The 25,717-nt window shown below is 34.4% G+C and overlaps 10 protein-coding genes across 11 annotated transcripts in view; 8 read left to right on the forward strand and 2 right to left on the reverse strand.

The window, feature by feature from the left end:
• LOC108744964 overlaps positions 1–7,202 on the reverse strand; it is a 30,025-nt gene extending 22,823 nt beyond the window's left edge. The window contains exons 1-2 of the mRNA XM_025981737.1: positions 6,887–7,202; positions 6,518–6,575 (exon numbers count right to left, since the gene is read on the reverse strand). The gene's annotated coding sequence lies outside the window, so the exon portion shown is untranslated. The remainder of the gene's footprint in view (positions 1–6,517; positions 6,576–6,886) is intronic.
• A 445-nt stretch (positions 7,203–7,647) lies between these two features.
• LOC108744901 (zinc finger protein 808-like) lies at positions 7,648–9,881 on the forward strand. The gene is made up of 2 exons (XM_018480862.1): positions 7,648–7,839; positions 7,894–9,881. Exons 1-2 carry the CDS (start codon positions 7,711–7,713, stop codon positions 9,757–9,759), a joined length of 1,995 nt encoding a protein of 664 aa, XP_018336364.1. The 5' UTR covers positions 7,648–7,710; the 3' UTR covers positions 9,760–9,881.
• Positions 9,882–10,316: 435 nt separating this feature from the next.
• LOC108744942 (zinc finger protein 90-like) lies at positions 10,317–12,864 on the forward strand. The gene is made up of 3 exons (XM_018480922.1): positions 10,317–10,654; positions 10,709–11,038; positions 11,092–12,864. The coding sequence occupies exons 1-3, from the start codon at positions 10,511–10,513 to the stop codon at positions 12,673–12,675; spliced, it is 2,058 nt and encodes a 685-aa protein (XP_018336424.1). The 5' UTR covers positions 10,317–10,510; the 3' UTR covers positions 12,676–12,864.
• Positions 12,865–13,311: 447 nt separating this feature from the next.
• Positions 13,312–15,009, forward strand: LOC108744944 (GDNF-inducible zinc finger protein 1-like). The gene is made up of 2 exons (XM_018480924.1): positions 13,312–13,666; positions 13,722–15,009. Exons 1-2 carry the CDS (start codon positions 13,523–13,525, stop codon positions 14,934–14,936), a joined length of 1,359 nt encoding a protein of 452 aa, XP_018336426.1. The 5' UTR covers positions 13,312–13,522; the 3' UTR covers positions 14,937–15,009.
• Positions 15,010–15,377: 368 nt separating this feature from the next.
• On the forward strand, positions 15,378–18,105 carry LOC108744873 (zinc finger protein 260-like). Of its 2 annotated transcripts, none has more exons than XM_025981754.1 (3): positions 15,378–15,497; positions 15,608–15,757; positions 15,814–18,105. In XM_025981754.1, exons 2-3 carry the CDS (start codon positions 15,614–15,616, stop codon positions 17,812–17,814), a joined length of 2,145 nt encoding a protein of 714 aa, XP_025837539.1. In that variant the 5' UTR covers positions 15,378–15,497; positions 15,608–15,613; the 3' UTR covers positions 17,815–18,105. The 2 variants fall into 2 exon arrangements, with proteins under 2 accessions (XP_025837539.1, XP_025837540.1); XM_025981755.1 differs by having other exon boundaries at positions 15,611–15,757.
• A 263-nt stretch (positions 18,106–18,368) lies between these two features.
• LOC108744943 (gastrula zinc finger protein XlCGF57.1-like) lies at positions 18,369–20,169 on the forward strand. Its single transcript, XM_018480923.2, has 2 exons — positions 18,369–18,533; positions 18,589–20,169. The coding sequence occupies exons 1-2, from the start codon at positions 18,408–18,410 to the stop codon at positions 20,062–20,064; spliced, it is 1,602 nt and encodes a 533-aa protein (XP_018336425.1). The 5' UTR covers positions 18,369–18,407; the 3' UTR covers positions 20,065–20,169.
• Positions 20,170–20,348: 179 nt separating this feature from the next.
• Positions 20,349–22,763, forward strand: LOC112906806 (zinc finger protein 26-like). Its single transcript, XM_025981761.1, has 2 exons — positions 20,349–20,575; positions 20,632–22,763. The coding sequence occupies exons 1-2, from the start codon at positions 20,441–20,443 to the stop codon at positions 22,519–22,521; spliced, it is 2,025 nt and encodes a 674-aa protein (XP_025837546.1). The 5' UTR covers positions 20,349–20,440; the 3' UTR covers positions 22,522–22,763.
• A 247-nt stretch (positions 22,764–23,010) lies between these two features.
• LOC112906807 (39S ribosomal protein L18, mitochondrial-like) lies at positions 23,011–23,788 on the forward strand. The gene is made up of 3 exons (XM_025981762.1): positions 23,011–23,240; positions 23,297–23,447; positions 23,515–23,788. The coding sequence occupies exons 1-3, from the start codon at positions 23,047–23,049 to the stop codon at positions 23,728–23,730; spliced, it is 561 nt and encodes a 186-aa protein (XP_025837547.1). The 5' UTR covers positions 23,011–23,046; the 3' UTR covers positions 23,731–23,788.
• Positions 23,732–24,196, reverse strand: LOC108744925 (cytochrome b-c1 complex subunit 9). Its single transcript, XM_025981763.1, has 2 exons — positions 23,965–24,196; positions 23,732–23,859 (listed from the first exon to the last, which is right to left on the reverse strand). Exons 1-2 carry the CDS (start codon positions 24,103–24,105, stop codon positions 23,821–23,823), a joined length of 180 nt encoding a protein of 59 aa, XP_025837548.1. The 5' UTR covers positions 24,106–24,196; the 3' UTR covers positions 23,732–23,820.
• A 249-nt stretch (positions 24,197–24,445) lies between these two features.
• The window catches only part of LOC112906820 (AP-1 complex subunit beta-1-like), a 3,177-nt gene continuing 1,905 nt past the window's right edge, over positions 24,446–25,717 (forward strand). Inside the window, exons 1-6 of the mRNA XM_025981803.1 lie at positions 24,446–24,563; positions 24,639–24,763; positions 24,874–25,044; positions 25,101–25,281; positions 25,349–25,483; positions 25,585–25,713. Of these exons, the coding sequence (XP_025837588.1) occupies positions 24,656–24,763; positions 24,874–25,044; positions 25,101–25,281; positions 25,349–25,483; positions 25,585–25,713 (724 nt within the window). The 5' untranslated portion in view covers positions 24,446–24,563; positions 24,639–24,655. The remainder of the gene's footprint in view (positions 24,564–24,638; positions 24,764–24,873; positions 25,045–25,100; positions 25,282–25,348; positions 25,484–25,584; positions 25,714–25,717) is intronic.

Raw genomic sequence — 25,717 nt, forward strand, 5'->3', positions numbered from 1 at the left:
AAGCGTATCTCGAATAGAGAGAAAAACTACAAATTGTCTATATTTATTAACAGAAAAAGAAAAAGAACGATGAATTCTAATATCAATATACATAAGAAAGGTCAGAAAAATGAGCGAAAATGTTATTATTAATCATTTGGGTCACTATAGCCGGATGTGATTTCTTGAGAATCAGTCATAATAAACGACATGTCATTTTAAACGGAGTCATTATATCCAAACTTTCCTATAGAGAATAATATTAAAACCGAACTTAACACTGCAATTACTTCATATTAAGCGGTTGATCAATACAGCCGGAGTCATAATAAACGAATTCAACTGCACGACATTCAATTTCGTTCGGAAATTCTTTCATCATCTAATTTCTACTATTTTCGAAGATTTTATCCACCCATAACGATAAGCCGTGCGGATAACGTTTTAATGGCCCAAGCACGGGTACCCACGATTGTAAAAGGACAAAAAAAAGACGAATAAAACAAATGGCGATCGGCATTAGAAAACGACGATGTAAACACCATTCGATCTGTTTACGACAATCGAGCGGACCAAGTCCACAGGTATTCGCGTTCGGAACAAATAAGATTATTCGACGACCTTCTTATACTCAATTTTCCACAATTTTTATCTCCCTCTCGCGAAATCGGAGATATAAAAGCTGACCCGCCTGAAGTTGACAGCGTAATTTTCGGCAGAGTAAAAAAATAATCTAGGCAGCTAAACTGCTCGCAATGACATGTCCGAAACATCTTTTCCGCCATGCATATATACAAAGCGCTTTTGAATACACAAGTTTCGGGACTTGGCGACAAAAGTTGCGAAATTATTTTAACTAACCATAAACGAGTGGTTGGCAAGCCTGCAGAGCAGTGCAAAATGTATTGTAGCAGGAATAAGGCAATCAAACATGTTCAAAAGAAAAAAACAACAGGACTCACAGCAATCGATGCTGGAGAATTACTGTGCAGTCTACATCTGCGCGTGTATCAAGCTAGCACGACAACGCGACATTTTTCATTTCCAAAATGCATCATAATTTGTCGCTAATTTATTACCAAATCCAAAAATTTGTCGCTCAGGCCACAGTTACTAGAAAACAGACGGAATTCTAGCCCTATATCAAGCTGGCACCACACATAAAAAATATCCTAAGGGCTATGATTTGTCGCTGACAGATAGTATTTGTACCTATTTTGTCGCTAGTATATCCTCCAACTGGTATTTATATAAAGCACACATTGAAGAAGCACTACCATCACGAAAAATGACGTAGGGATATACGTAGAGGCTATAATTTGTCGCTGAAGGATAGTTTTCTGACATATTTTGTCGTTACTTTATCTCCCAGTTAGCACTACACGTAGTGCATCTCGAAATAATAATAGCGTAAAAAAAATGCTGCAAGATCTATAATTTGTCGCTGAAGGATGATATTTTCACCTATTTTGTCGCTAGTGTATCCTCCAGCTGACGTAGAGAAATGTTGTAACGGGCAATAATTTGTCGCTGAAGGATGATATTTTCACCTATTTTGTCGCTAGTGTATCCTCCAGCTGACGTAGAGAAATGTTGTAACGGGCAATAATTTGTCGCTGAAGGATGGCACTTTTACCTATTTTGTCGCTACCGTGTCCCCCAGCTAGCACTACACAAAATGCATCAGGAAATAACAATGGCATAAAAAAATGCTGTAAGATCTATAATTTGTCGCTGAAGGATGACATTATTACCTATTCTGTCGCTGTCTAGTCCCCAGCTAGCACTACACGCAGCGTATCTCAATAAATCAATGGCGTACAGAAATGCTATAAGGCTACAATTTGTCGCTGAAGAATAGCATTTTTACGTATTTTGTCACTGCTTCGTCTAGCACTACACATAGCGTACCTCGTAATAGCAATGACACAGAGACATATGTAAAGGACTACAATTTGTCGTTGAAAAATACGTACTTTCACCTATCTCGAAATAGAAATGACAAAGAATCGCATTTCGACGACAATTTAGCTACAAATTATAGTCTTTACAGTATCCACACCAATTCTGTTTAGTGATAAGCTATGTGCAATGCCAACTTGGCAACTCTCCAGTCGTTTTTCGCTGGACAGCGGGAAGATAAATCAGCGATAAAATTGGTAAAAGTGCCATCTTTCAACGACAATTTATAATTTGTGTTATGTGTACGTATGATTTTGCGAAAACAAAGGAAACGATTCATAATTTCGGATCCTTTTTAACCAATTTTTAGGTTTTCAATGGTTCGATTTAAGAACTTTACGGTTTGTTTTTCTTTTTTTTTTTGAATTGGAGCCTAAAAAAAACTTATGCATCGGGCAGCGAATGTGCAAGTCCGCCGCCACCTCCCATATTTAACATTCCACCCTCTTTGGCATGCATTTCAAACGTTACTTCATGCATATCATCCCTTGTTTTAAAATAACAACAACGAAACTTGGTAAAACTGACAGAAACATTAGTGAAGGCGTTGGTAATTTTGCTACTTAAAACCGACAAAGAGTATAGAACAATAATACTTAATAATAATAATAATAATAATAATAATAAAGTCGACATGTGGCCTCCTCCGCCACCACAGCCGCCCCCGATTCGCCACACATTTAATGAGACGCGACCGAATTTAAGGCCTAATTTTGACAAATGATCTTTCGTTGCAAACCGCGAAAGTTTCTCCTTTGATTACGCACACAAAGACAACTTATACATACACACGCCCGAACGTGCCATCTTCGGTACATAAATACACACACACACACACACGTACAGAGGTGCTTTCTTGATTGCCGAACTGTACAAAGTTTTGTTGCCAAGTCACTTCGACACCATTAAAAGCGTTTTGCGACGATGCTCCTTCTTTTCGGCCAAAAAAAAAAGGCGAAAATTAACAATTAACTGACTACCTGGGAAACCAATTTCCGCAACATTCCTTCCATTTTCCCCATTTGACAACAAATATGTCTGTTCATTTCGTTTTGCCGACCTTTTTTCTCAGAAAAATTATACGCGCCTTCATTCTTTTTTTTTTAATTTAATGAAGAGTTACGAGCTTGTTGATAGATACCGTTATTTATTAACACCTGTGTGCAAAGAAACCTCACATTGGGGAGCTGCCATACAAGTTCATTTAGCTACTCGATATCACCACTAACGATAATCCGCAAGACACAGGGTGTGTGTTGTAAAAATACACACTTTTTGTGGGTAAATATCTAAAATATTAGAAGAAAAAAAATTGACAGTTTAGGTTACAGATAGTCCCGGATTTACGATTAGGTCGACGAAGCTCGAGATTACGATGACAAAATTATATGCGAGAGGAAATTTTAGAAGCGACAAATTTTTCACTGTTTGGACTTCTCATTTTGACCTAGGACTTATCGACTATCTCGAATAAGTTATTGATTAATTCTAGAACCTAGAAAAATACAATAAGGACTATAATTTGTCGCTGAAGGATGGTACTTTTACCAATTTTGTCGCCGATCTTTTCTCCAGCTGTTCAGCGACAAACAACTAGACAGTCGCCAAGCTGACACTACATAAAGCGTATCTCGAAATAAAAAAGACTCAGTGAATCATTGTAAGAACAGTAGTTTGTCGCCGAACGATGGTATTTTTGTCAATTTTGTCGCCGATCTATCTTCCAGCTGTCTAGCGAAAAACAACTGGAGAGTCGCTAAGGTAATACTACATGCAAGGTATCTCGAAACAGAGATGACGTAGAGTCATCATCAGCGTTAAATTACGTACAAATTATAGCATTTAGCGTACAACACACGAACAGACACGAAAGTGATCTCTAAGAGTTCCGCTTACAAAACACCCTGTAACAGAAACCACGAATATAACAGGTAGTAGTTATTTTTTTTTATTATTATTATTGGGTAGGTATTCGAAATGTTTCGGTTACAAGAAACAAAAATTAAATTAAAATTCTTGGCCGCTGACGCAGCGCTGGAGTGTATTTTTAAAAATAATTTTAATTGTGAAGGCAAAATACGAATTTAATTACAAATCTAATTTTAGAAATGCCTGGTAAATTATTTTTAGTTCAGGTGTGCTCACTAATTAGATAAATTAACTGTAACCACAAATGATTGGAAACAAGAGAAAGTTAATCAAGTTCTCCAAACGAAAGCCTGCCACCACTTGTTTACACAGGCATTACGAAGAGATATTCTGTAAAAAAACGCTAATGATTGTTATACATCATGGCAATAATGAATAGTAAGGGATGAAGTGTTTCTTTTTTTTTTTTTGAAATAAGGTTTCTCTTAAATAACGTATTACGCCAACTACAGTTTAGCAGAAGACAGACAGCTTATAAAAGCTCAAGGGCAAATAGTTGTAAGAATAGAAAGTCAAAAGACATTTAACAAAAAGGTACTTATTAGGAGATTTATGATAAGTTAATATCCTTAACGATTTTCAACAACAAACTCATAAACTACCTTGTTGTAAAACTTACCCCGACACATTCGTCGCCCTTAGACTTCTCGGAAATACCCCAAAGAATATTTATTTAGCATTTATCTTTAGAGGCCCTACCTAACACTCATACCGTACTGTAGGTTGTACAGTGCCCACCATAAAAACATTACCTGCACTTTGTTTTACACCATTATCACAGGCAAACTTTGTGGAAATCGATTACAATAGGTCTCGTGAAAACGATTTCCATTCGCTGTAGTGTACAAAGAGCAACACAGGATCTCTGTTGACTTCACATTTCTCACCCCGTAAAATTTTGATCGTCGGCCTGAATACAGCTCTTATAAGTGAGACCGATAGATAGAAAAACAAACAAAAATACCTACAGTAACCACCGAAAAAATGTGCTCAGTTTAACTGTCTTTATTTTTACAAAGATCAGACGAAGGATCTTAACGAAGAGGTGGTCGTTTGGAGGGCATTGTTTTTTGACTTGCACTGTACAAATACTGCGCAAAGATAACTCCTCCCCGTGCACGTAGCGGCTGTAATTAATAAAACGATATTAGGTGTACCACAGCTTTTCTCTTGTAGAATCCTTACAACTGCCGTAACAGAAACTGACCCGTCACTCCAATAAAAAGACAACAACGGCCAGCTGCTTGGGGGCAATTGTTTCGTGCAAAATCGAAAAATAATATGATGACCGAATAAAACCTTACGCTACTAACAATACTCAGGGATCCAAAGGACATGAGTGTGTCAATATTAAACACAATGATGTACAAACCAATTAAACAGTAAATAAAAAAAAACAGACAGAAACAATTTCAATTCAGCCCACAAATTCAGATGAAAACTCGACCTCCGATTTCGGACAATTTTTGCAATCAAAATAAAAGCATTTTGAAAAAAGTTTTACTCAAATAGCAACAATACTTAAAAACAACTGCCTTTTATACATAAAAGGCAACTATCATTTGTTTTTGTCGTAAGGAAATACTAGGTTCTGTAGTTATTGCTTGCACCATAAAACGTCGACGATCGCTCTAAAAATAAGAGACATGCGAACGAACTGAGGGGTTCTAAGGCCCCCTTGGAATTCCACGCGCCTTCAATTTCTTTCCGGTGGAAGTGACCAGGAAGAAGCGCCTTGTGTCACATAGGGCACCGTAGAAAGTACGGAAATTAAGTATATTACACACCTAAATGCCTTTCTACAGGCTGCTCAAGCATTTAATACGAAAAAAAGGAGTTAATGCGACATGGTCACCTTCCTTTACGACGGGCAATAAAAATCGTAAATTATTTCAAAAGGACAATAATTTACTCAGGACTTTAACGACATACCCAAACACGTTATTATTTATTCGAGCCAAAACGTTTACTTTGCCTCACTTCTTTCGCTACACACTGTACATACATACATCCACCAAAGACGACTAAACCATTAAATACAATCATAAAAATTAATTTAATTTCTGCACGCTATAAAGGGAATTACACGGGATGGGCCATTGCTCTTCAAGACTTAATACTATAATAATTAGTACAAAATTTAAATTAATAACTCCTCTAATTTGGTCTCTACATTTGTAGACACTATCGACATGTAATATCAAAATTTGTGCATTTACAGCAACATAACATATAACTACAATATTTCTTCATCGTTATCAATGATATACAGACATGTACCTATCCCATGTATGTTTGTAAGCGTGAATACTTCATAATCGAATTAATTTAATCGACCTTCTGAGCATTATCTCGTAAAAAATCGCATAACACTCCTGAATCGGTCAACTACAAATGAAAATCCAAGCCCACGTGTTACATTGATTTATGTATGCAAAACTGTAAATCTAACAAACAAACACAACCTGTGTTTGCAATGAAATAATATTTTTGTTCAGAAAATTATTAAACAATATGTACTGACTTCTTATACTTTTTATTAAGTATGCAGGTACCTCTACCGACTATTAAACAAGTTAAAGGAAGTTTCAAGACAATCCCAATCAAATCCCTTAATTTAAAAATATTCATAAATAAAACAACATACCAGCAACATCCGAAGAATATTGGGAATGTTCAAACAGTCTTCAAGTTCATGCAGGAATCTAAACAAATACGAGAAAATACTTTAAAAAAAAACAAATTAAAATAAAAGGCCAATAAAAAAAATTAAGTCCGTGAAGGTGTAATTTGTCCGCTGGTGGACCTAATCAGTGTAGATATATTTAATTTAAATGTAAACCCAAGTACACATTAATATTAAAAAGAAAAATAGGCTCTGAAAGCAATTAAAGAAGTAGACCAACTGAATCACATAAACATTCTTAAAGAATACGCCCAACACATTTTTTGTCCTACTTAAACATAATCCGCAAAATATTAGCCAGTTTATAATGAAAAATATGAGAAAACTTACGCAAAATAACAGATTCTGTATCACAAAACATATACACTATGTCAGAAATAGAAAGATTCACTTCACACTGGCGACCGAGTATCGTAAAGTTTACATCTTCTTCACTAAAGACAAAGAAATACTTCGCGTTTTTTTAAGTCACTTTTCAGTTCTCCCGGCGAGTCAACGGCACGATCGTCACTTACAATTCGCATATTTATTTTTCCTCGGTTTATTTTGCTAAAATTTAAACCGAAAACGTCTATTTAATGATGAAACCCCGACATAAAGCTGCCACATTCGGCTACTTAACTGCAGTACTTAATCGCCATTTTGATAATTTTAATACACATACCAATCATACCACTACTGCCCAAGTCAAAATTCCTATTACAGAAAAACCCTATGCACTGCCACCAACTTTAACTAAAACGAATTAATTTAGATAGGACTTCCAGTTTTAATTACTAATTAAAATTTCATTTTAAAACAATACACTTTTGCATAAATTAAAATAGAAGTTTTGTTTATATTTTTAAGTGATAAATTGAGTTGCTTAATAAGATAGCCAAATATTCACGAATGAAATAAACGTAACATATAAAAAAATAAAATTACTTTAGAATGTTTAAAGGTTCAAGTGAAGTTAAGTAAAATAAAATAAATAAATATCAAATTAAACACAAGTTTTTCTGTTATCATGAAATTTTCATTTCAAATTTTAAGTGGATTGGTAATAGTTACGAAACAAAAGTCACTAGATTCGTCTTGTTTGTTGACAACTTCATACATAACCTTAAATTTAAAACTTCTTTTATTTATTTTGATTTTAATTAATATAAAAAATGAGAATTGTGAATGAAGAAGTTTGTCACACATGTCTAAAAGAAAATATTCAGCTGATAAGCACCCTTGAAGTAGATTCTAATAGCACAGATATTAAAAGTAAACTAAAATTTTGTGTTCCCGAAGTGGTAAGTAAGCTGAAACTATTTCCGTTCAACAAATTAATTATATTTACTATTTAGGAATGGACAAAAGGTTTTATTTGTAAGTCTTGCGCAGATTTATTAAATCAACTGCATATATTCAAACAACAGTGTTTAAAATCAAATGAGATTCTTACTCGAAAACATGAAAGGAACCTGGCAGACAATTCTGATCATGAAAAGGACCTCAGTGATAATGAGTCTTTTATAGATTCAGCAGCCAATTTTGAAACTGAAGACATAGCAGAAGAAACCAGTAGTACAAACGAAACAGACCTTTTACATTCATCTTTGCTGTCAGAATATAAATGTAACATTTGTCAAGACTCTTTTGAAGATCGCAAATTACTGTTCAATCATAAGAAGAAGATACACAAAGAAGAACGTCCTTTTAACTGTCTTTTCTGTGAGCGACTCTTCGATCATAGTGGAGAACTGAAACGTCATGAACAAGTACATTTAAACCAGAGGAACTTCACCTGCGATATCTGCAATAAATCTTACAACACTGCAGTAATTCTATCGAAGCACAAACTCGTTGTTCATTCAGAAAAAGAAGAATGGAAGCACATATGTGAACATTGCCACAAGAAGTACCCCATTAAATCAAGTTTGGATCAGCACATTCTCAGACATCACACAAATGCAGGCAGTAATTTCATATGCTACCATTGTAACGAATGTCACAACACCCGCAATTCACTCATCCACCACATCAAATCCAAGCATACCCTAAGAGTACTACGTACTGAAGAATGTGAAGTGTGTAAGCAACCTTTTGATGACCAAAGACTGCTAAAAATGCATCTGTTTAATGAGCACAACTTACGAATAAATATTAAATCGTACGCGAAACGAATGAAACAGTTTTCATGTGATAAATGTGGGAAAAGATACACAACAGTTCAAATGCTCAAAATCCACTCGCCAAATTGCGATGGTATCAAAAGGCACGCCAAAAAGAAAAATAACAACAAAAATAACTATACTGATGAAATGACTGATTTTAACAATGAACAAAATGATTCTCTAGAAGCTCAACAAAAAGTACCATTACAAGGCAAAAAGCAAAGAAAAGTAAGCCTCAAATGCGAACTCTGCAATGAATTCACAGGGACATATAAGAAGTTAATGGCTCACGTGTCTGCCAACCACGACATTGACCCCGAAACACTGAGACCTTACGAATGTGTCCAGTGTAAAACAAAATACAAATCTTCTTTACAATTGGCAAATCATAAGCGTTATCACTCAACAGAAAAAGTTCATATGTGCAGTTTCTGCGGCAGGGGATTCACGCAGAAAAAGGACATGCTCAACCACGAGAAACTACATTCAGACCGCAGAGACGTTCAGTGTGAGATGTGCCCCAAAAGATTCCACACGAAAAATTACCTAAGATCACACATACTTGTCGTACACACGGACCGCAGTCTTTGGAAGTACACGTGTCCTTACTGCGGCCGGAAGTACGCCATGAAATCAAATATAGACGCACATATAAGACGGCACACCGGGGAAAAACCTTTCGCATGTCATTTGTGCGACAAAAAGTTTGCAGACAAGGCTGTTCTACAACGGCACTTCTACACACACTCGAATGTGCGAAATTTTAAATGCGATTATTGCGAAAAAGAGTACAAAAGCAATGACGTATTGAAGATACACCTGAAGAAGGCCCATGATGTAGGGAACGCAAAAGTTCCCGTTCCAGTTAAAAAATTCGGTTGCGATTTCTGCCCAAAAATGTTCTCCGCCAAAAACAAACTCCGAAGACATATGTATTCACACACGGGGGAATTACCGTTTTCTTGCTACGTTTGCGAGAAAAAGTTCACGGACCGCTCTTATGTTAAACACCATTTAAGATCTGTACATAACATTCAAGAAGTTAGTCAAGATTAATTAGGCGTAGCTTTTATTTTAATTACGATATTTTTAATCAGTATCATCGCAATCATTAGTAACAGTTATTAATTAAATTAATAAATTGTTTCCTGTAAATATTTTCACCTATTTCACATAATTTTAGTATGATTTTGTATGTTGAATTTTCCTTTTTTTTTATATCTTTATAATTTGTAATAAGGAAAGTGACTTTTTATATAAACAGATTATTTACTAATAAATCAGCATTTTACTTGCTAATGATTAATTATTTTTTAGTTGTTAATACCAAAAATTTAGTGGTTTTGAAATCTTAATCTTCCAAAATTAAAGAACAGTTATCAAGGGACAAAAGGTATTTGAAAAAGAAAAATGTTTATTTATTTAATTCCAAAAGAGCTAGTTTGTAAGTGAATTTGAAAATAATAAAAATTCAAAAAATGCATTTCCTCCATGGTATTTTAAAAAATTATATACTTGTGGCGCGATCTCGTAACCAGTAGCCGAAACTCAAATAGTTGTGGAGTTTACCGCCAGGTTGTTTACAACGTAAACAAAATAAACTAAACTTATTTTTAAACGTCAAACTTTATGTCTATTTTCTGATTTTCTCTTTAAATTATATAAATAATGCTCAAACGAAAGATGGATTAAGAATTAAATAATCAAGAAATATTGTACTACTTTACATTCACTTCTAAAAATCTGGATTTAATAACAAAACTATGTGAAACCTTTTTAATACAAAACAAGGAATACCCTTAACATAATGCAGACAGTAATACTGGATAATAGCTTAGGGGAAGTTTGTTGTGCGTGCTTAATTAGAAATATTCACTCGTCAAAAACTACAGACCCTAATATCAACAACATAAATACTCTTACAATGTTACAATTCTGTGTCCCAGAAGTGGTAAGCAACATCCCCATTGCTTTTAATTTTTTTAATCCTTTCATTACGTTTTAGTTCTGGACAAAGGGCTATATATGTGACTATTGCTTAGACTCTTTGAATCGGAGCTATTTATTCAAAGAACTTTGTATAAGGACTAATCAGTCTCACTGTCTAAAGGATTGCCAGCAATTAGTTAAAAAGGAAGAAATTTATGTAGATAATCACTTGATAGTAAATGACCTGGGTTATAATAGTGATCTGAAATCAACAACAGCAAAGAATACCTTAGAAGAAGTTTGCTGTACATGTTTAACTAGAAATATTCATTTCACAAAGACCACCGACTGTGATACCAATAATGTAGACACTCTTACAAAGTTAAGATTCTGCATTCCAGAAATAGTAAGCAATGAGTCCATTGCATTTAATTTTTTCTATCTGTAATTACATTTCAGACCTGGATAAAGGACTACATATGTGATCTCTGCCTAGATGCTATAAATCAGAGCTATTTATTTAAGGAACTTTGTATAAGAACTAATCAGTCCATTTTCCTAAAAGATTGTCAAGTATTAGTCAAGAAGGAAGAAATTTGTGCAAATGATCCTGAATATGATAACAATCTGATGGGTAACATAGGAAGTGTCTGTGATAAAAATTCTAGCTGTGGTAGCTTCAACAACAACCTTTTAAGAGCTGATAGTCCTTCAGGTAGTTCTGAAGATGCAAAACTTCAAAGAAATACAGAAGAAATTGAGATACAACAGGAAAATATTAAAAACAGTTGTATTGAAAAATTTTTTTTAAAAATCGAAGAACCTAATGATTCTGTAACTGTAGGAGCATCTCCTGAGAGAGATAATAGCAAAATAAGTTTAGCTTGCGAAATGTGTAACAAATTAATGGGAGATGATAAAAAACTAGAGTCCCATGCAGCTGATATTCATAATGTAGACCTCAAAACAACAAAACTTTATGAATGTTCCGAATGTAATGTAAGGTGCAAATCGTCAATGGATTTGGCTCATCATAAGAGTCAACATTCAGATAGGAAAAGACTGGAAAATCGGAACATTCAATGCAAAATCTGCGCTAAAAAGCTCTCCGAACAATACAAACTAAAGATTCACACACTTGTTATGCACACAGACCCTAACTTATGGAAATACAAGTGTCCTCACTGTGACCAAAAGTGTGCCACAAAGTCGAGATATGACAGGCATATTCGACGACACACTGAAGACAAGCCTTTTGCGTGTGATCTGTGCGAAAAGAAGTTCGCTGAGAAAAATACGTTGAATAATCATTTACTGACGCATTCAAATGTGCGCAACTTCAAATGCAATCACTGTGATAATGAATACAAGATGAAATATACTCTGAAGATGCACCTGAAAAAAGTCCACGACGTTGGAAACGCCAAAATTCCAGGTTTAACTTGCGAAATTTGCAACGAGTTCACGGGAGCTTATAAGAAGCTGATGGCTCATGTAGTAGATATTCACAAAGTAGACACCAAAACAATAAGTCCTTATAAGTGCGACCAGTGCAACATAAGGTACAAAACATCAATAGAGCTCGCCCATCACAAGTTCTCTCATTCGAAAAGCGAAAAATCTGCGAATGAGGGAAACTTCAAATGTGAAATGTGCTTTAAAAATTTCATCAGAAAATGCCACTTAAAAACCCACATACTGCTCAAGCACACTGACCGCAATTTATGGAAGCACACGTGCTCTTTTTGCGACCAAAAGTACGCCACAAAGTGGGACTACAACAGGCATATCCGTTATCACAGAGGGGAGAAGCCTTTCGCCTGTCATTTGTGCAACCAGAAGTTTACAGAGAAAAGTGTCCTTCAGAATCACTTATTAACGCATTCAAACGTGCGCAACTTCAAATGTAATTACTGTGATAAGGAATACAAGCTAAAATACACATTGAAGATGCACCTGAAGAAGGTACACAACGTCGGAGACATCAAAGTTCCTAAAGACATTAAAGAAGTATCCGTGTTTGAAAATGCGTCCACTTTATAATTCACTTATGTTTAGTAAAAAACGAAGTATATAGTATCAGAGAGACTCACCCATATTATATTAGGAGACTTGTTACAGTATCCCTTACTCTTCCTTTAAACTATATATTTCAGTATTTCCGAATAGTTTAAGGTTTAAAATAATTATTGATTTGTAAATACCCATTTCGCTGGTTTCGTTTGCTGTACATGTAATTACGTAGTTATTTAATAAAAAATATAACGAAAGGACTAGTCTATTAATGAAATACATCTAAAAATTTAGTTTTTGGTCAGTAATTTATATACAAAGAGTAATTAAAATTATTATTAAGGAGTCTTTCGCGCCATGCTTTTTTAAATTACGAACCGTCACGCCATCTTACAAAAAGTAATAGAACTGGAATACATTAGAAACACTAAAATGTCACTAAACTAAATTATATTTCCTTTTACAAAAGAAACAATGTGTATTCTCTTATAAAAAAGTAAAATTGCAATATTTCTATCCATTTTTAATAATAAATAACACATTTAAAGTGCGCGCCTTTTTCATTTAGTATTGCTTAAACCTGCTGGAGGGCGTGCAATTCAGTCGCATTTCGAGTGGATCATCTATTTCCTTTTGTGTATCTATTATCTATGACACTAAACAAGAACCTAACCTCTCTTTCAAATGTCAATGTTTACAATATTTTCTTTAATTATAAATGTTTAAACTAAAGATAGACTACGAAATTAATAAGAGTACTGTATTAATACTCAGGAAATAGTGTAATACATTCGATAGCACTTTCCATTTCTTTTAAAAGTCTGATTTCGACAACATAACCTCCCGTTTTTGTATTTTGAAACTTATTTAATACAAAATGCAGTCAGAAATAGTGGAAAATACTTTAGCAGAAATTTGTTGTGCATGTTTAACTACAAATATTCATTTAACAAAAACTGCTGACTCCGATACCAATAACATAGACACTCTTACAAAGTTAAGATTCTGCATCCCAGAAGTAGTAAGCAATAGCCCCATTGCTTTCGATATGTTTTGTCTAATTAATTACTTTTTAGACCTGGACAAAGGGTTACATATGTGACCATTGTTTAAGCACTTTGAATCAGAGCTACTTATTCAAGGAACTTTGTATAAAGTCTAATCAGTCTCTTTTCCTAAAGGATTGCCAGGTATTAGTCAAAACCGAAAAAGAAGAAAATCGTGTAAGTGATCATTTATTGGAAGCAAATGCACTTGGATATGATGATGATTTAAAGCATAGCAACGACAGTGTTTGTGACAGAGATTACAGCTATGACTGTATTGATAATAAGCTTATAAGAAGTCATAGTCCTCCTGGCATTTGCAAATATGCAAATCATCAAAAGAACATAGAAGCAGTGCAGTTACAACAGCAACACAGTAGTAAGAATTGTACTGAAGAAATTTTCTTGAATGAGGAATCAAATGATTCAAATGATTCTTTACCTGTGAAAGCACCCACACAAAAAGGTAAAAGAAAAAGAAGTTTAACTTGTGAAATCTGTAATGAGTTTACAGGAGCTTATAAGTCATTGATTGCCCATGTAGCCAATATTCACAATATAGACCCCAAAACAATAAGTCCTTACAAATGTGATCAGTGCAGCATAAAGTATAAATCGTCAATAGAGCTTGCTCATCACAAAATAAGCCATTCTGTAAGAAAAAAACAAAGACCCCCGAAAAGGAGAAACTTCAGATGCGAAATATGCTTCAAAAAGTTTCTAAGAAAATGTCACCTAAAAAATCACATACTTGTCGTGCATACTGACCAAAATTTATGGGAATACACCTGTCCCTTCTGCAATCAAAAGTATGCCACAAAATGGAACTACGACAGGCACATTCGTAATCACACAGGGGAGAAACCATTTGTCTGTCACCTGTGTGACCAAAAATTTAAAGAGAAGAGAATCCTTCAAAATCACTTTATAACGCATTCAAACGTGCGCAACTTCAAATGTGAATATTGTAATAATGAATACAAGATGAAATACACTTTGAAGATCCACCTAAAAAAGGCTCATAATATTGGAGACGCTAAAATACCTACAGTATCTAAGAATTATAGTTGCGAGATTTGTTTGAAAACCTTTTCAGCAAAATGCAAACTGCGAGTACACATGAAGACGCACACTGGGGAGTTTCCCTATTCTTGTCATGTTTGTGAAAGAAAATTTAAGAATCAATCATACATTAAACATCATTTAAAAGTTGCACATAACATTAATTTGGAAGAAGTTTCATGAATTAATTTTATCGTTTTAACAAATTATTTAAATTCGTTATAAAGTTTAACTTTGACTAATAAGTAATATAGTTGTTTAAAATAATTTTTAATTTCTCCATATTTTAACTACTTTTTATTTATTGTAATAGCCAAATATTGTTTTTAAAGGTATATTATATGTTTTGGTATTACAAACAAAGACTTTTATTGTATGTGTGCATATAGTAGTTAATGTATATATAATTTTATGATATAGTACATACTGAAAAAAAGGAAATTTTGCAAAACATGAATCACATGAAAAGCTTTACATTGTGTGAATTTTATAACAAGTGATGAAGGGTTTTAATATTTTTTTTAACATAAAGTACGGCATTTTCCCGCTATATCATTTTGAATTTGTCGACCTTAGCGCCATCTTCCAAAAAGTGGCGAAACTGTTGAAAAATTAAAATGGCCACCAAATCAACAACAACAATCGAGTGAAAATATAACCTCATCTAATTTGGAATGTTCACAATATTTTCTTTTAAATAGAATTGATTAAACTGAAGTGGTATAAACACATAATGAAAGACAAGTACTTAGAAAATAATATATTACAACAAATACTAATTCACTTTCACTTCAAAAGACCTGTTGGTTTTCGTAACATAACCTGTCTTTGATAGTATTTTGAAATTGTTTTAGTAGAAAATGCAGTCAGGGATGGTGGAAAATGCTTTAGCAGAAGTTTGCTGTGCGTGTTTAACTACAAACGTTCACCTAACTAGTACCATTGATCTCGACACTAATAATATAGACTTCCTAACAAAGTTGAAGTTCGCAATTCCAGAAGTGGTAATACAGCAGTTCTATTTTATCGTTTATATCAGCTTAATTTGCTCAAATTTCAGAAATGGACGAAAGGATATATATGTGACTTCTGCTTGAATTCACTGAATCAGACATATATCTTCAAAGAATTATGTATTAAAACAAATCAGTCGCTTTTGCAAAAGAAATATCAAGTGTTAATTAAGAGTGAAGAATCAAATTCAAATGACCATCCTGTAGATCTAGGTGAACAGAGTCACGATGACGATGAAGACGACAATGATGGTTGTGATAATTATGACAATGATTCCAACATTAATAGTCCATCCTGTATAGATGAAGAATCTCAAGAAAATGATGACAAAAAGATTAGCCAAGTCCCGCTCACATATCCTTCCGAATATTCTTGTGAATTTTGCAATAGGACATACAAGGAACGCAGCTCACTTTTTTCCCATAAGAAAAAGATTCACAAACCTGACAGACCATTTAATTGTGTATTCTGTAGTAAGTTATTCAAACACTTGGGAGAGCTCAAAAGGCACGAAAAAATACACTTGAATGAAAGAAGTTACATGTGTGAAATATGCAATAAGTCATATAATACAGGCCCTGTCCTAGCAACTCACAAAATAATCGTTCATACTGATCCAGATGAATGGCGATACATCTGTCAGCACTGTGACAAAAAGTTCCCGATCAAATCGAGTCTGGACCAGCATGTAATGAGACATCACACCAACGCCAGCGACACTTACATCTGCTACCACTGCAACGAAAGTTTCGATAGTAGGGTCCTAATTATAGCACATATAAAGTCAAAACATTCCAAAACTAGCCAGCAAAGGTCGAAAGAATGCCACGTTTGCAACAAAATGTATATAAATCAAGTGGTACTTGAGAACCATCTGAGAAAAGAACACAATATTGGAAGCACAGTATTAACAAAAAGGCCTAAACAATTCCCCTGCGAGAAATGCGGGAAAAAATACACAACTGTATATGTTTTAAACATACATTCTCAAGTATGTGACGGGATAAAAAGGCACAGCAAGAAAAAAGAGCAGAAAGAAGGTGCCACGAAGTCTGACGATGATGACTCTCGTGATGATGAAGATAATATCGAAGACTCGAAGCAATCGAACGAAGAGAACAAAGCAGAAAATAAGAAAGTTAAAAACAACACAGCCTCCGCCACTGAAGAAAAAGTATTAACGCAACAACAACCCAAAAAACAACGTCAACTTTATCTCACGTGCGAATTCTGCAATCAAGTTATAGGTACTTATAAAAAATTGGTGGCCCATGCAGTAGAAAAACATGACGCGGACCCAAAAACCATAAAGCCTTACATATGTAACGAGTGCGACGCCAGGTTCACGTCGTCGATGAATCTGGCCAAGCACAAGACCTATCATACTGGAAACCGTGGTCATATATGTAGTTTCTGCGGCAAAGGTTTTAAAACTAAAAAGGACATGCTAACCCACGAAAAACTCCATTCAAATAAGCGCGAAGTCCAGTGCGAAATCTGCTCAAAACGATTCCACACTAAGTCTTACTTACGTTCCCATAAACTTGTTGTGCACACCGACCCCATACACTGGAAATATGTCTGCCCACACTGTCCCATGCGACGTTTCCCAATGAAATCGAATTACGATGCGCACATCCGAAGACATACCGGGGAAAAACCTTTCGCATGTCATCTTTGCGAGAAACGATTCTCGGACAAGATTGTACTTCAAAAGCACTTCCAAGCACATTCAAATATTCGTGCACACAAATGCGATAGCTGCGGGAAAGCGTACAAGAATCGAGACGCATTGAATATTCACCTGAAGAAGGTTCACGACATTGGGAACGCGAAAATTCCTACGGTTGTTAAAAAATTCGTTTGCGACTTTTGTTTGAAAACGTTTGCGTCGAGGGACAAGTTGAGAAGACACATGTGCTCGCATACCGGAGAAAGACCGTTTTCGTGTGAAATTTGCGAAAAAAAATTCACAGACAAATCTTATGTTAAGCAACATTTGAAGTCTGTTCATAATATTTACCAAAATAATCAAGAATATGTGTAAAAAAACGCTATTTTGATTTGAAAAGGAATGAATCATTCGTTCTCTTAGTTATGTTTAAATATTTGTAATTCTACAAACTGATTGCTACGTCAGTCAATTAATTATTGTACTGAATACATTTATAAGTAATTTTAAGACTTAAAACGTCGTCAATAGAAGAAATTACAAATTAAAATAAACACGATTATTTTAAACTGAAATTTATCTGGTAATTTTACGTAGTTCATAAAAGTATTGTACTCTAGTATTAATAGGTAAATATATTTTTCCTATTTCACGAAAATAAAGAATTTAAAAGCGCATAAAATGCCTTATGATTATACTAATTTATAATCTTACCTAAATTATCTGATATAAATAAATATATAAGTAAAATAATAAGATGCTTTCTACAGTAATTTTTCAAAAACCTTATAAAGTACAAGATTCAGTTATATTGAACGCCCTCTACTAACTATATACGTAACTTTATACAACCGTCTGGCAAATAAAGAGACACTACCTACCACAAGATATCTGACATTTACATGACATTTATTATACATAACCTTCCATTTTGAAAATATAACACAGTAAACAAATTGAAAGAAAACATGCAAATTCCTACAGAATTTTGTTGTACTTGTTTAAAGTCGGGTACTCAGTTAAATAATACTTTGGAATTAGACTCCAAAGACGTAGATTATACTACAAAGTTAAGATTTTGTGTTCCAGAAGTGGTAATGTTTTCGTTTTAAAAATACTGTTTTTGATAAGTAAGAAATGGTATTTTAGGAATGGTCGTCTGGTTACATTTGCAAGCAATGTTCGGTGACCTTAAATCAATGTTATTCTTTTAAGGAACAATGTCTTAAGGCAAATGAAGTTTTAGCAGAAGGCAAATTTCACTTCCTATTAAACGTTACAAACAACGAAAATTCAAGTTCTGACACCACACCTAATGTTAACCAACCTTTCCTTGACAATTTCGTAAAAAGTGAACATGGTAGTGATGATGATGGATCTGACTACAAGCCAGAAGCAGATGAGGACAGTACAGATGAAATAAACTCTAGTAAAGAAGAGGAAACTATACCTCCTCCTAAAAAAAGCAAATTAAATTGTAGTTTATGTGATAATAAGTTTCCTGATAGACATTCTCTGCTTATTCATAAGAAAACAGACCATAAAGATAGACAACCCCAAAAGATTTCAATAAAAGATCTTAATGTTGAGACCAACAGTTTAGGACGAAGAATTAAAAAACACCAATGTCAAAAATGCGGCAAAAAATACACTACAGTGAAAATACTTAATTCTCATGCTAGCATCTGTGATGGCATAAAAAGACACACTAGAAAAGACGCAGATGATAACGAGGACGAATTCTTTAAAAGACCTGAACTATTTCCAAAAAATAAGGACGCCACCAAGCAGAAGGTTGTTCATCTAACATGCGAATTTTGTGAAAAAGTTGTTGGTGCCTTCAAAAAGTATGTGGCTCATTGTGTAGAGGAACATAATTCAAACCCAGAAACTCTCAAGCCTTATTTATGCAAAGTATGTAAGCAGCGATTTAGCACATCGACGCACCTATCCAGACACCGCCTTCAACACTCAGACAAGAAGGCACACATGTGCACATTCTGCGGCAAGGGTTTCAAAACACGCAAAGATATATTAAGACACGAAAAGATTCACACAAATAAACGCGAAGTCCAATGCGAGCTTTGTCCAAAACGATTTAACACTAAAAATCTCCTAAACTCCCACAAACTCGTCGTTCACACGGACCCCATGCTCTGGAATTACGTCTGTCAGTACTGCGGCAAAAGGTTCCCCATGAAGTCTAATTACGATGCGCACACTCGACGTCATACCGGGGAAAAACCGTTTGCGTGCCATCTTTGCGATAAACGTTTCGGAGACAAATCCGTCCTTCAGCAGCATTTCCATTCGCATTCGAATATTCGCGCGTTCAAATGCGACTACTGCGGTAAAGAGTATAAAAGCATGAGGGTGCTGGGCATCCATTTAAAAAAGGTTCACGAAATCGGTAACTACAAGATCCCGGTGAGAAAGAAAAAGTTTACGTGCGACTATTGTTCGAAGGCTTTTGCGGCTAGAGACAAATTACGAAGGCATATGTGTTCACACACTAGGGAAAGACCTTACGCGTGCCATATATGCGAAGAACGATTTACAGACAAATCGTATGTTAAACAGCATTTGAAATCAGTTCATAATTTAGAAGTGATAAAACAAGACTAAAATAAAAGATACGGATCATTTTTTAGATAGAAAAAAATTGTAATTTTACGTTACAATATCTTGCCCTTAATTTTGTACTTGCTTTAGTATTCTAGAAATTAAATTATGACTTTATTAGTATTAAAAGATTATATTTTTTTTATAAAATGTATTGTTTATAATAAAGGCAAAAAGTACAGCTAAATTTTAGTATTCTTATCTTAATTTAAAGTAGTTTAACTTATGAAGAATTACATTATTTATATTTACTAATTAAATAAAAATTACATAAAACGTTACGGATAGCGGTTAAAGAGACATTACCACTCATAAGTATTCTGATGACATTTGTGAGTTATAACCTAATATTTTTACCAAACAATGTGAAACCGAAAAAATGCAAACAGTACAAACGGGGGCAGAGTTTTGCTGTACGTGCTTGAAATCTGGCATCCAGTTAAATAATACTTTAGAAATAGATTCCAAGGACGTAGACTATACTACGAAATTACGATTTTGTGTCCCAGAAGTGGTAATGTTTTCCCTTTTAAAATTTAGTCTTCACTTTACAATATCTACGTATTTTAGGAGTGGTCAGTAGGTCACATTTGTAGACAGTGTTCAGGACATTTAAATCAATGTTACGCATTCAAGGAGCAATGTCTAAAGTCGAACGAAATCCTGACACAGGGTAAATTCCATTTCTTAACGAATAGCACATTAAGGAATGAAAAGCCTCATACTAATGAAGACATAGCGAGTACAAGTGATGGCGAGTCTTATTCCGATAATTTTGTGAAAGACGAACATCTTAGTGATGGTGAAGACTCAGATTATGAGGAAAAATGTGATAAAGTAGAAGTTACTGCGTTGCCTGAAAATTGCCAGTATAGTTGTAGTTTATGTGACAATTCATATACAGATAGAAATTTGCTATTCCTTCATAAAAAGAACACCCACAAAGAGGAACATCCTTACAATTGTTTATACTGTGATGAAGTTTTTAAATATTATAGGGAACTGAAACGCCATGAACCCATACATTCAGACCACACAGGTTTTGTCTGCGACATCTGCAAACAATCCTACAACACGTCATCGATTCTTGCCAAACATAAAGTAATAAAGCACACAAAACCAGACACATGGAAGTATGTATGTCGTCATTGTGACAAAAAATACCCTTTCAAATCAAATTTAGACCAACACATCAGTCGACACCATACCAACGCTGGGGACACCTACATTTGCTACCATTGCAATGAGAGCTACACCAGTAGAATTCTACTCATTGCTCACATAAGATCCAAACATTCAACGAAAAACATGTTACGAATGAAAGAATGCCATGTTTGTCAGAAAATGTACATAAATCAGGTTGTACTGGAAAATCACATGAGAAAGGAGCATAACGTGGGCGCCACAAAACTCGTACGAAGGCTGAAGCAATATCCCTGCGAAAAATGCGGGAAAAAGTACACAACAACGAAAATACTGAACACTCACGCACGCGTCTGTGATGGTATAAAAAGGCACTTTAATAAATTAGCAAAAAAAAACAAGGAAAACGCTGAAGCAGACAGGCGAGATAAATACGGGAAAAGCAAAGAGTTGGGGATCGTAAAACAGAAAATTGTTTATTTGACTTGCGAATTTTGCGAAAAAATCGTAGGTCCGTACAAAAGATACGTGGCACACTGTGTAGAAGAACACAATTCGGACCCTGAAACGCTAAAACCGTATCTTTGCAAAGAATGTAAAGAACGTTTCGGCACTTCCACCCTCCTGTCCAGACACCGATTACAACACACGGGGAAAAAGGCGCATATTTGCAGCTTCTGCGGCAAAGGTTTCAAGACACGCAAAGACATGCTTACCCATGAAAAACTCCACTCCAATAAACGAGAAGTTCAGTGCGAATTATGTTCGAAAAGGTTCCACACAAAGTCATACTTACGGTCGCACAAACTCGTAGTCCACACGGACCCGATGCGTTGGAAATACGTGTGCCAATATTGTGGCAAAAGGTTTCCCATGAAGTCAAATTACGATCATCACGTACGTCGACATACGGGGGAAAAACCATTCGGATGCCACTTATGTGAAAAAAGATTCTCGGACAAATTCGTTCTACAGCAACATTTCAATTCGCATTCGAACATAAGGGCGTTCAAATGCGACCACTGCGGTAAAGAATATAAAAGTGCAAGAGTGTTGGGTATACATTTGAAGAAGGCGCATGGAATCGGAAACTATAAGGTCCCTATAAGACCGAAAAAGTTCGTTTGCGAATACTGTTCCAAGTCTTTTGCCGCCAGAGACAAATTAAGAAGACATATGTGCTCGCATACAGGCGAGAGACCGTATGCTTGCCATATATGCGAAAAACGATTTACTGACAAATCGTATGTTAAACAACACCTCAAGTCCGTACATAATTTACTTGAAGTAAAACAAGAATTAGAAATTAGGAATTGACTGAAAAAAGAGCTATTTGGAAAAATAATACTCATGTATATACACAAATAGTAGGGGACAATTGGCAACTCTTTAATTAAGACGGTTAGACTGCCATATGTATAGATTATTTTAATCGAATTAATAATATAATTAGCGATATTCTATAAAACATTCCGCATAAAAATTGTCGTTTAGATGATTAATAAGGTAAAATACGTTTTTTGTATATGTAATTTAAAATAAAAATGATTTTTATAAGAGAATGTGTATATATACTACAACTTACTGCAACATCAATTCTGTTCTCGTAGAATCATTTATACATGATTTTATTCATACACACGACCAATCATAATTCCTTTTAAAGTATGGGACAATTATTGGATATCAGTAATTCTAAGTGAAACTAGCATCATGAAAATGAACACTTCTTTAATAACGACTTTATATCTATGATCATAGATAGTGTAAAAAATTGCAGTCACATAGGCAATACCATAGACAGCATCACATAACCTATAAATTTAAATCTGTCATCTCATCATGGTTTTTAGTAAAATAAACAAAACTATTGTTGTTTCTGGTTTTAAACGGTTCAATTTTAATATACCTACAAATAATGATATAATACCTGCAACATTAACGAACCGTAACCCTAGGAATTTAGAAAAATTACGAATAGCATACAAACCAAGTGGTTATCACGTAGATCGGCCAGGAAAAAGTTTTTGGCACAAGTTTGTTATTTTCACTTTGTTTATATTTTGCTATAGTTAATTTGAATATTTCCTAGATTAAAATTAATTCAGAGTCAACGACACATAACTGCTTCCATATATCATTTCCAAAATGGTGAGGTACTTAGTGCTAGTACAAAAGAATGGGCAATTAAGAAACAACTTAATAAAACAACTGACTCAGCAGCATACTATAATATAGGAAGGGTAGGTAACACTTAATTAATTTGATGATGTATTTATCAGTAACAGTTAATTTCTCATTATCTGTAAGGTATTAGCACAGAGATGTCTGGAGTGTGGTTTAATAGAAATCAGTAATGACTATGATCCTGTAAATAAAGAAGGAAAGGTTGCATTGCTGTTAAAAGCATTAGAGGAAAGTGGTATAAGTTTAACAGAACCAGTGCAGTTTCAACCCTATCGTCCTTGGGATCAACATAGACCAGAAAAACCATGGGACGTTATAGAAGACGATATTAAGACATAACTTATACATGTCTTTATGACTTAGTGTTTATTTGTACAAATAAAAGTACATAAAATTATATCTACATTCATTACATCATTCATATACTATTTACTTTTCATAGTTGTGTTTAATGTGTTTCCAAAGTTTCTGAAATAGGAAAGCACTTTTTCAGATAACTTTAAATAATGAATTTGTACTATTATTGTTACATTATTTATAACAAAACTTGTTGGTAAATGTTATGTAACTCACCCCTTCATTGATTTTATCAAAAATCGAATCGGCTACAACATCAAACGCACGTTCAAAGAAAAAAACCGAGCCTACTACAACTAAAGCAAAAGTCGATGTTCTTTTAAAAATTGCGTTATTTAATGTAGATAAAATCGACATTTTGCTAAAGTAGCCTCTGCAAATTTATTCACTTGTTTGGTTATTTACTGCTCGGTGCTCGTTATTACTTATCTATGGTTATTTCTGCTAATGGTGTACACCATAGATAAGGCGAATAATTTCAATTAGTAGCAAACAGTAAATTATCAAAAATTAATGAAAGGAAAAATTGTAGTTATTCACTTTTTGTGATCATATTTACATGTCAACATTCTTAAATTATTTTGGACACAAAAATTTGATATTCTATCGAAAAATAATAAGCGAAGCGAACTACTTTGTCTCAGTTTAGGGAATACCTCTTTTTTATTTTTATCTTATCTGTCAAGTACCTGTCAAGATTGCAATTTTTATGGTTAGGTTACCGAAAGGGTGGGTGAGTTTCCTGAACAAATCAATCATTACAAAACAAACTTTATCAAATTTATCTCTGCTGTTTCAATAACAAGTAAATTTAAGTAGGTAAACATAGTTTCTGTATTCCTATCAACGAGAAGAGTGTAAGCTATACTAAAACTTAATGTATGTTTCAGCTTATTTATCCAACAATATGACCGATTCAAAGTATTTTACAACCACAAAGAAGGGTGAAATATTTGAATTAAAATCAGAACTGAACAGTGATAAGAAAGAGAAAAAGAAAGAAGCGGTTAAAAAAGTAATGTACCTTGTTGATATTGAAAAGTAGTATGAATTTTTAACTGTCATAATATAGCAAAGTATTCTGTTCATTTTTCTTCAAGAAGATTTTAAACGTTCTTCTTACAGGTTATTGCTAGTATGACCGTTGGTAAGGATGTGTCTGCTCTTTTTCCTGATGTTGTTAATTGTATGCAAACTGATAATTTAGAGTTAAAAAAGTTGGTGTATCTATATCTAATGAATTATGCAAAATCTCAACCTGATATGGCTATAATGGCAGTGAATACTTTTGTTAAGGTTGGTTTATCTGGTTTACAGTAGGTTTTAATTAATAGTAATTCCCACACGTTCAGGACTGTGAAGATCCTAACCCGTTGATTAGAGCTCTGGCTGTAAGGACAATGGGCTGTATACGGGTTGATAAAATAACAGAATATCTATGTGAACCCTTGAGAAAGTGCTTAAAAGATGAAGACCCATATGTAAGAAAAACTGCTGCTGTTTGTGTAGCCAAACTATATGACATTTCGTCTAGTAAGTGTTTGCTTTTTAAGAATAGTAAGTTTTGATTTTATTTTAAATTTGATTTTAATTAAATTAGGTTTAGTGGAGGATCAGGGCTTTTTGGACCAGCTTAAAGATCTTTTGAGTGATTCTAATCCTATGGTTGTTGCTAATGCAGTGGCTGCATTGTCAGAAATTAATGAGAGCAGTCCTACAGGGCAACCACTTGTTGGTATGTAATTTGTTAACTATTTTTGAAAGGTAAAGCTGCATCCACAGTATCTGACTTCAGACTGATCAATTTTTTGTCCTAAATTAATAATTCCTTTCCAGAATTAAATACAAACACAATCAATAAACTTCTAACAGCTCTGAATGAATGTACTGAATGGGGCCAAGTGTTTATTCTCGATTCCCTTGCAAATTATAGTCCCAAAGATGAGCGCGAAGCGCAAAGTATCTGCGA

Source organism: Agrilus planipennis, unplaced genomic scaffold (genome assembly GCF_000699045.2).
Source record: "Agrilus planipennis isolate EAB-ADULT unplaced genomic scaffold, Apla_2.0 scaffold42, whole genome shotgun sequence".
In the NCBI taxonomy this organism is placed as follows: Eukaryota; Metazoa; Arthropoda; class Insecta; order Coleoptera; family Buprestidae; genus Agrilus; species Agrilus planipennis.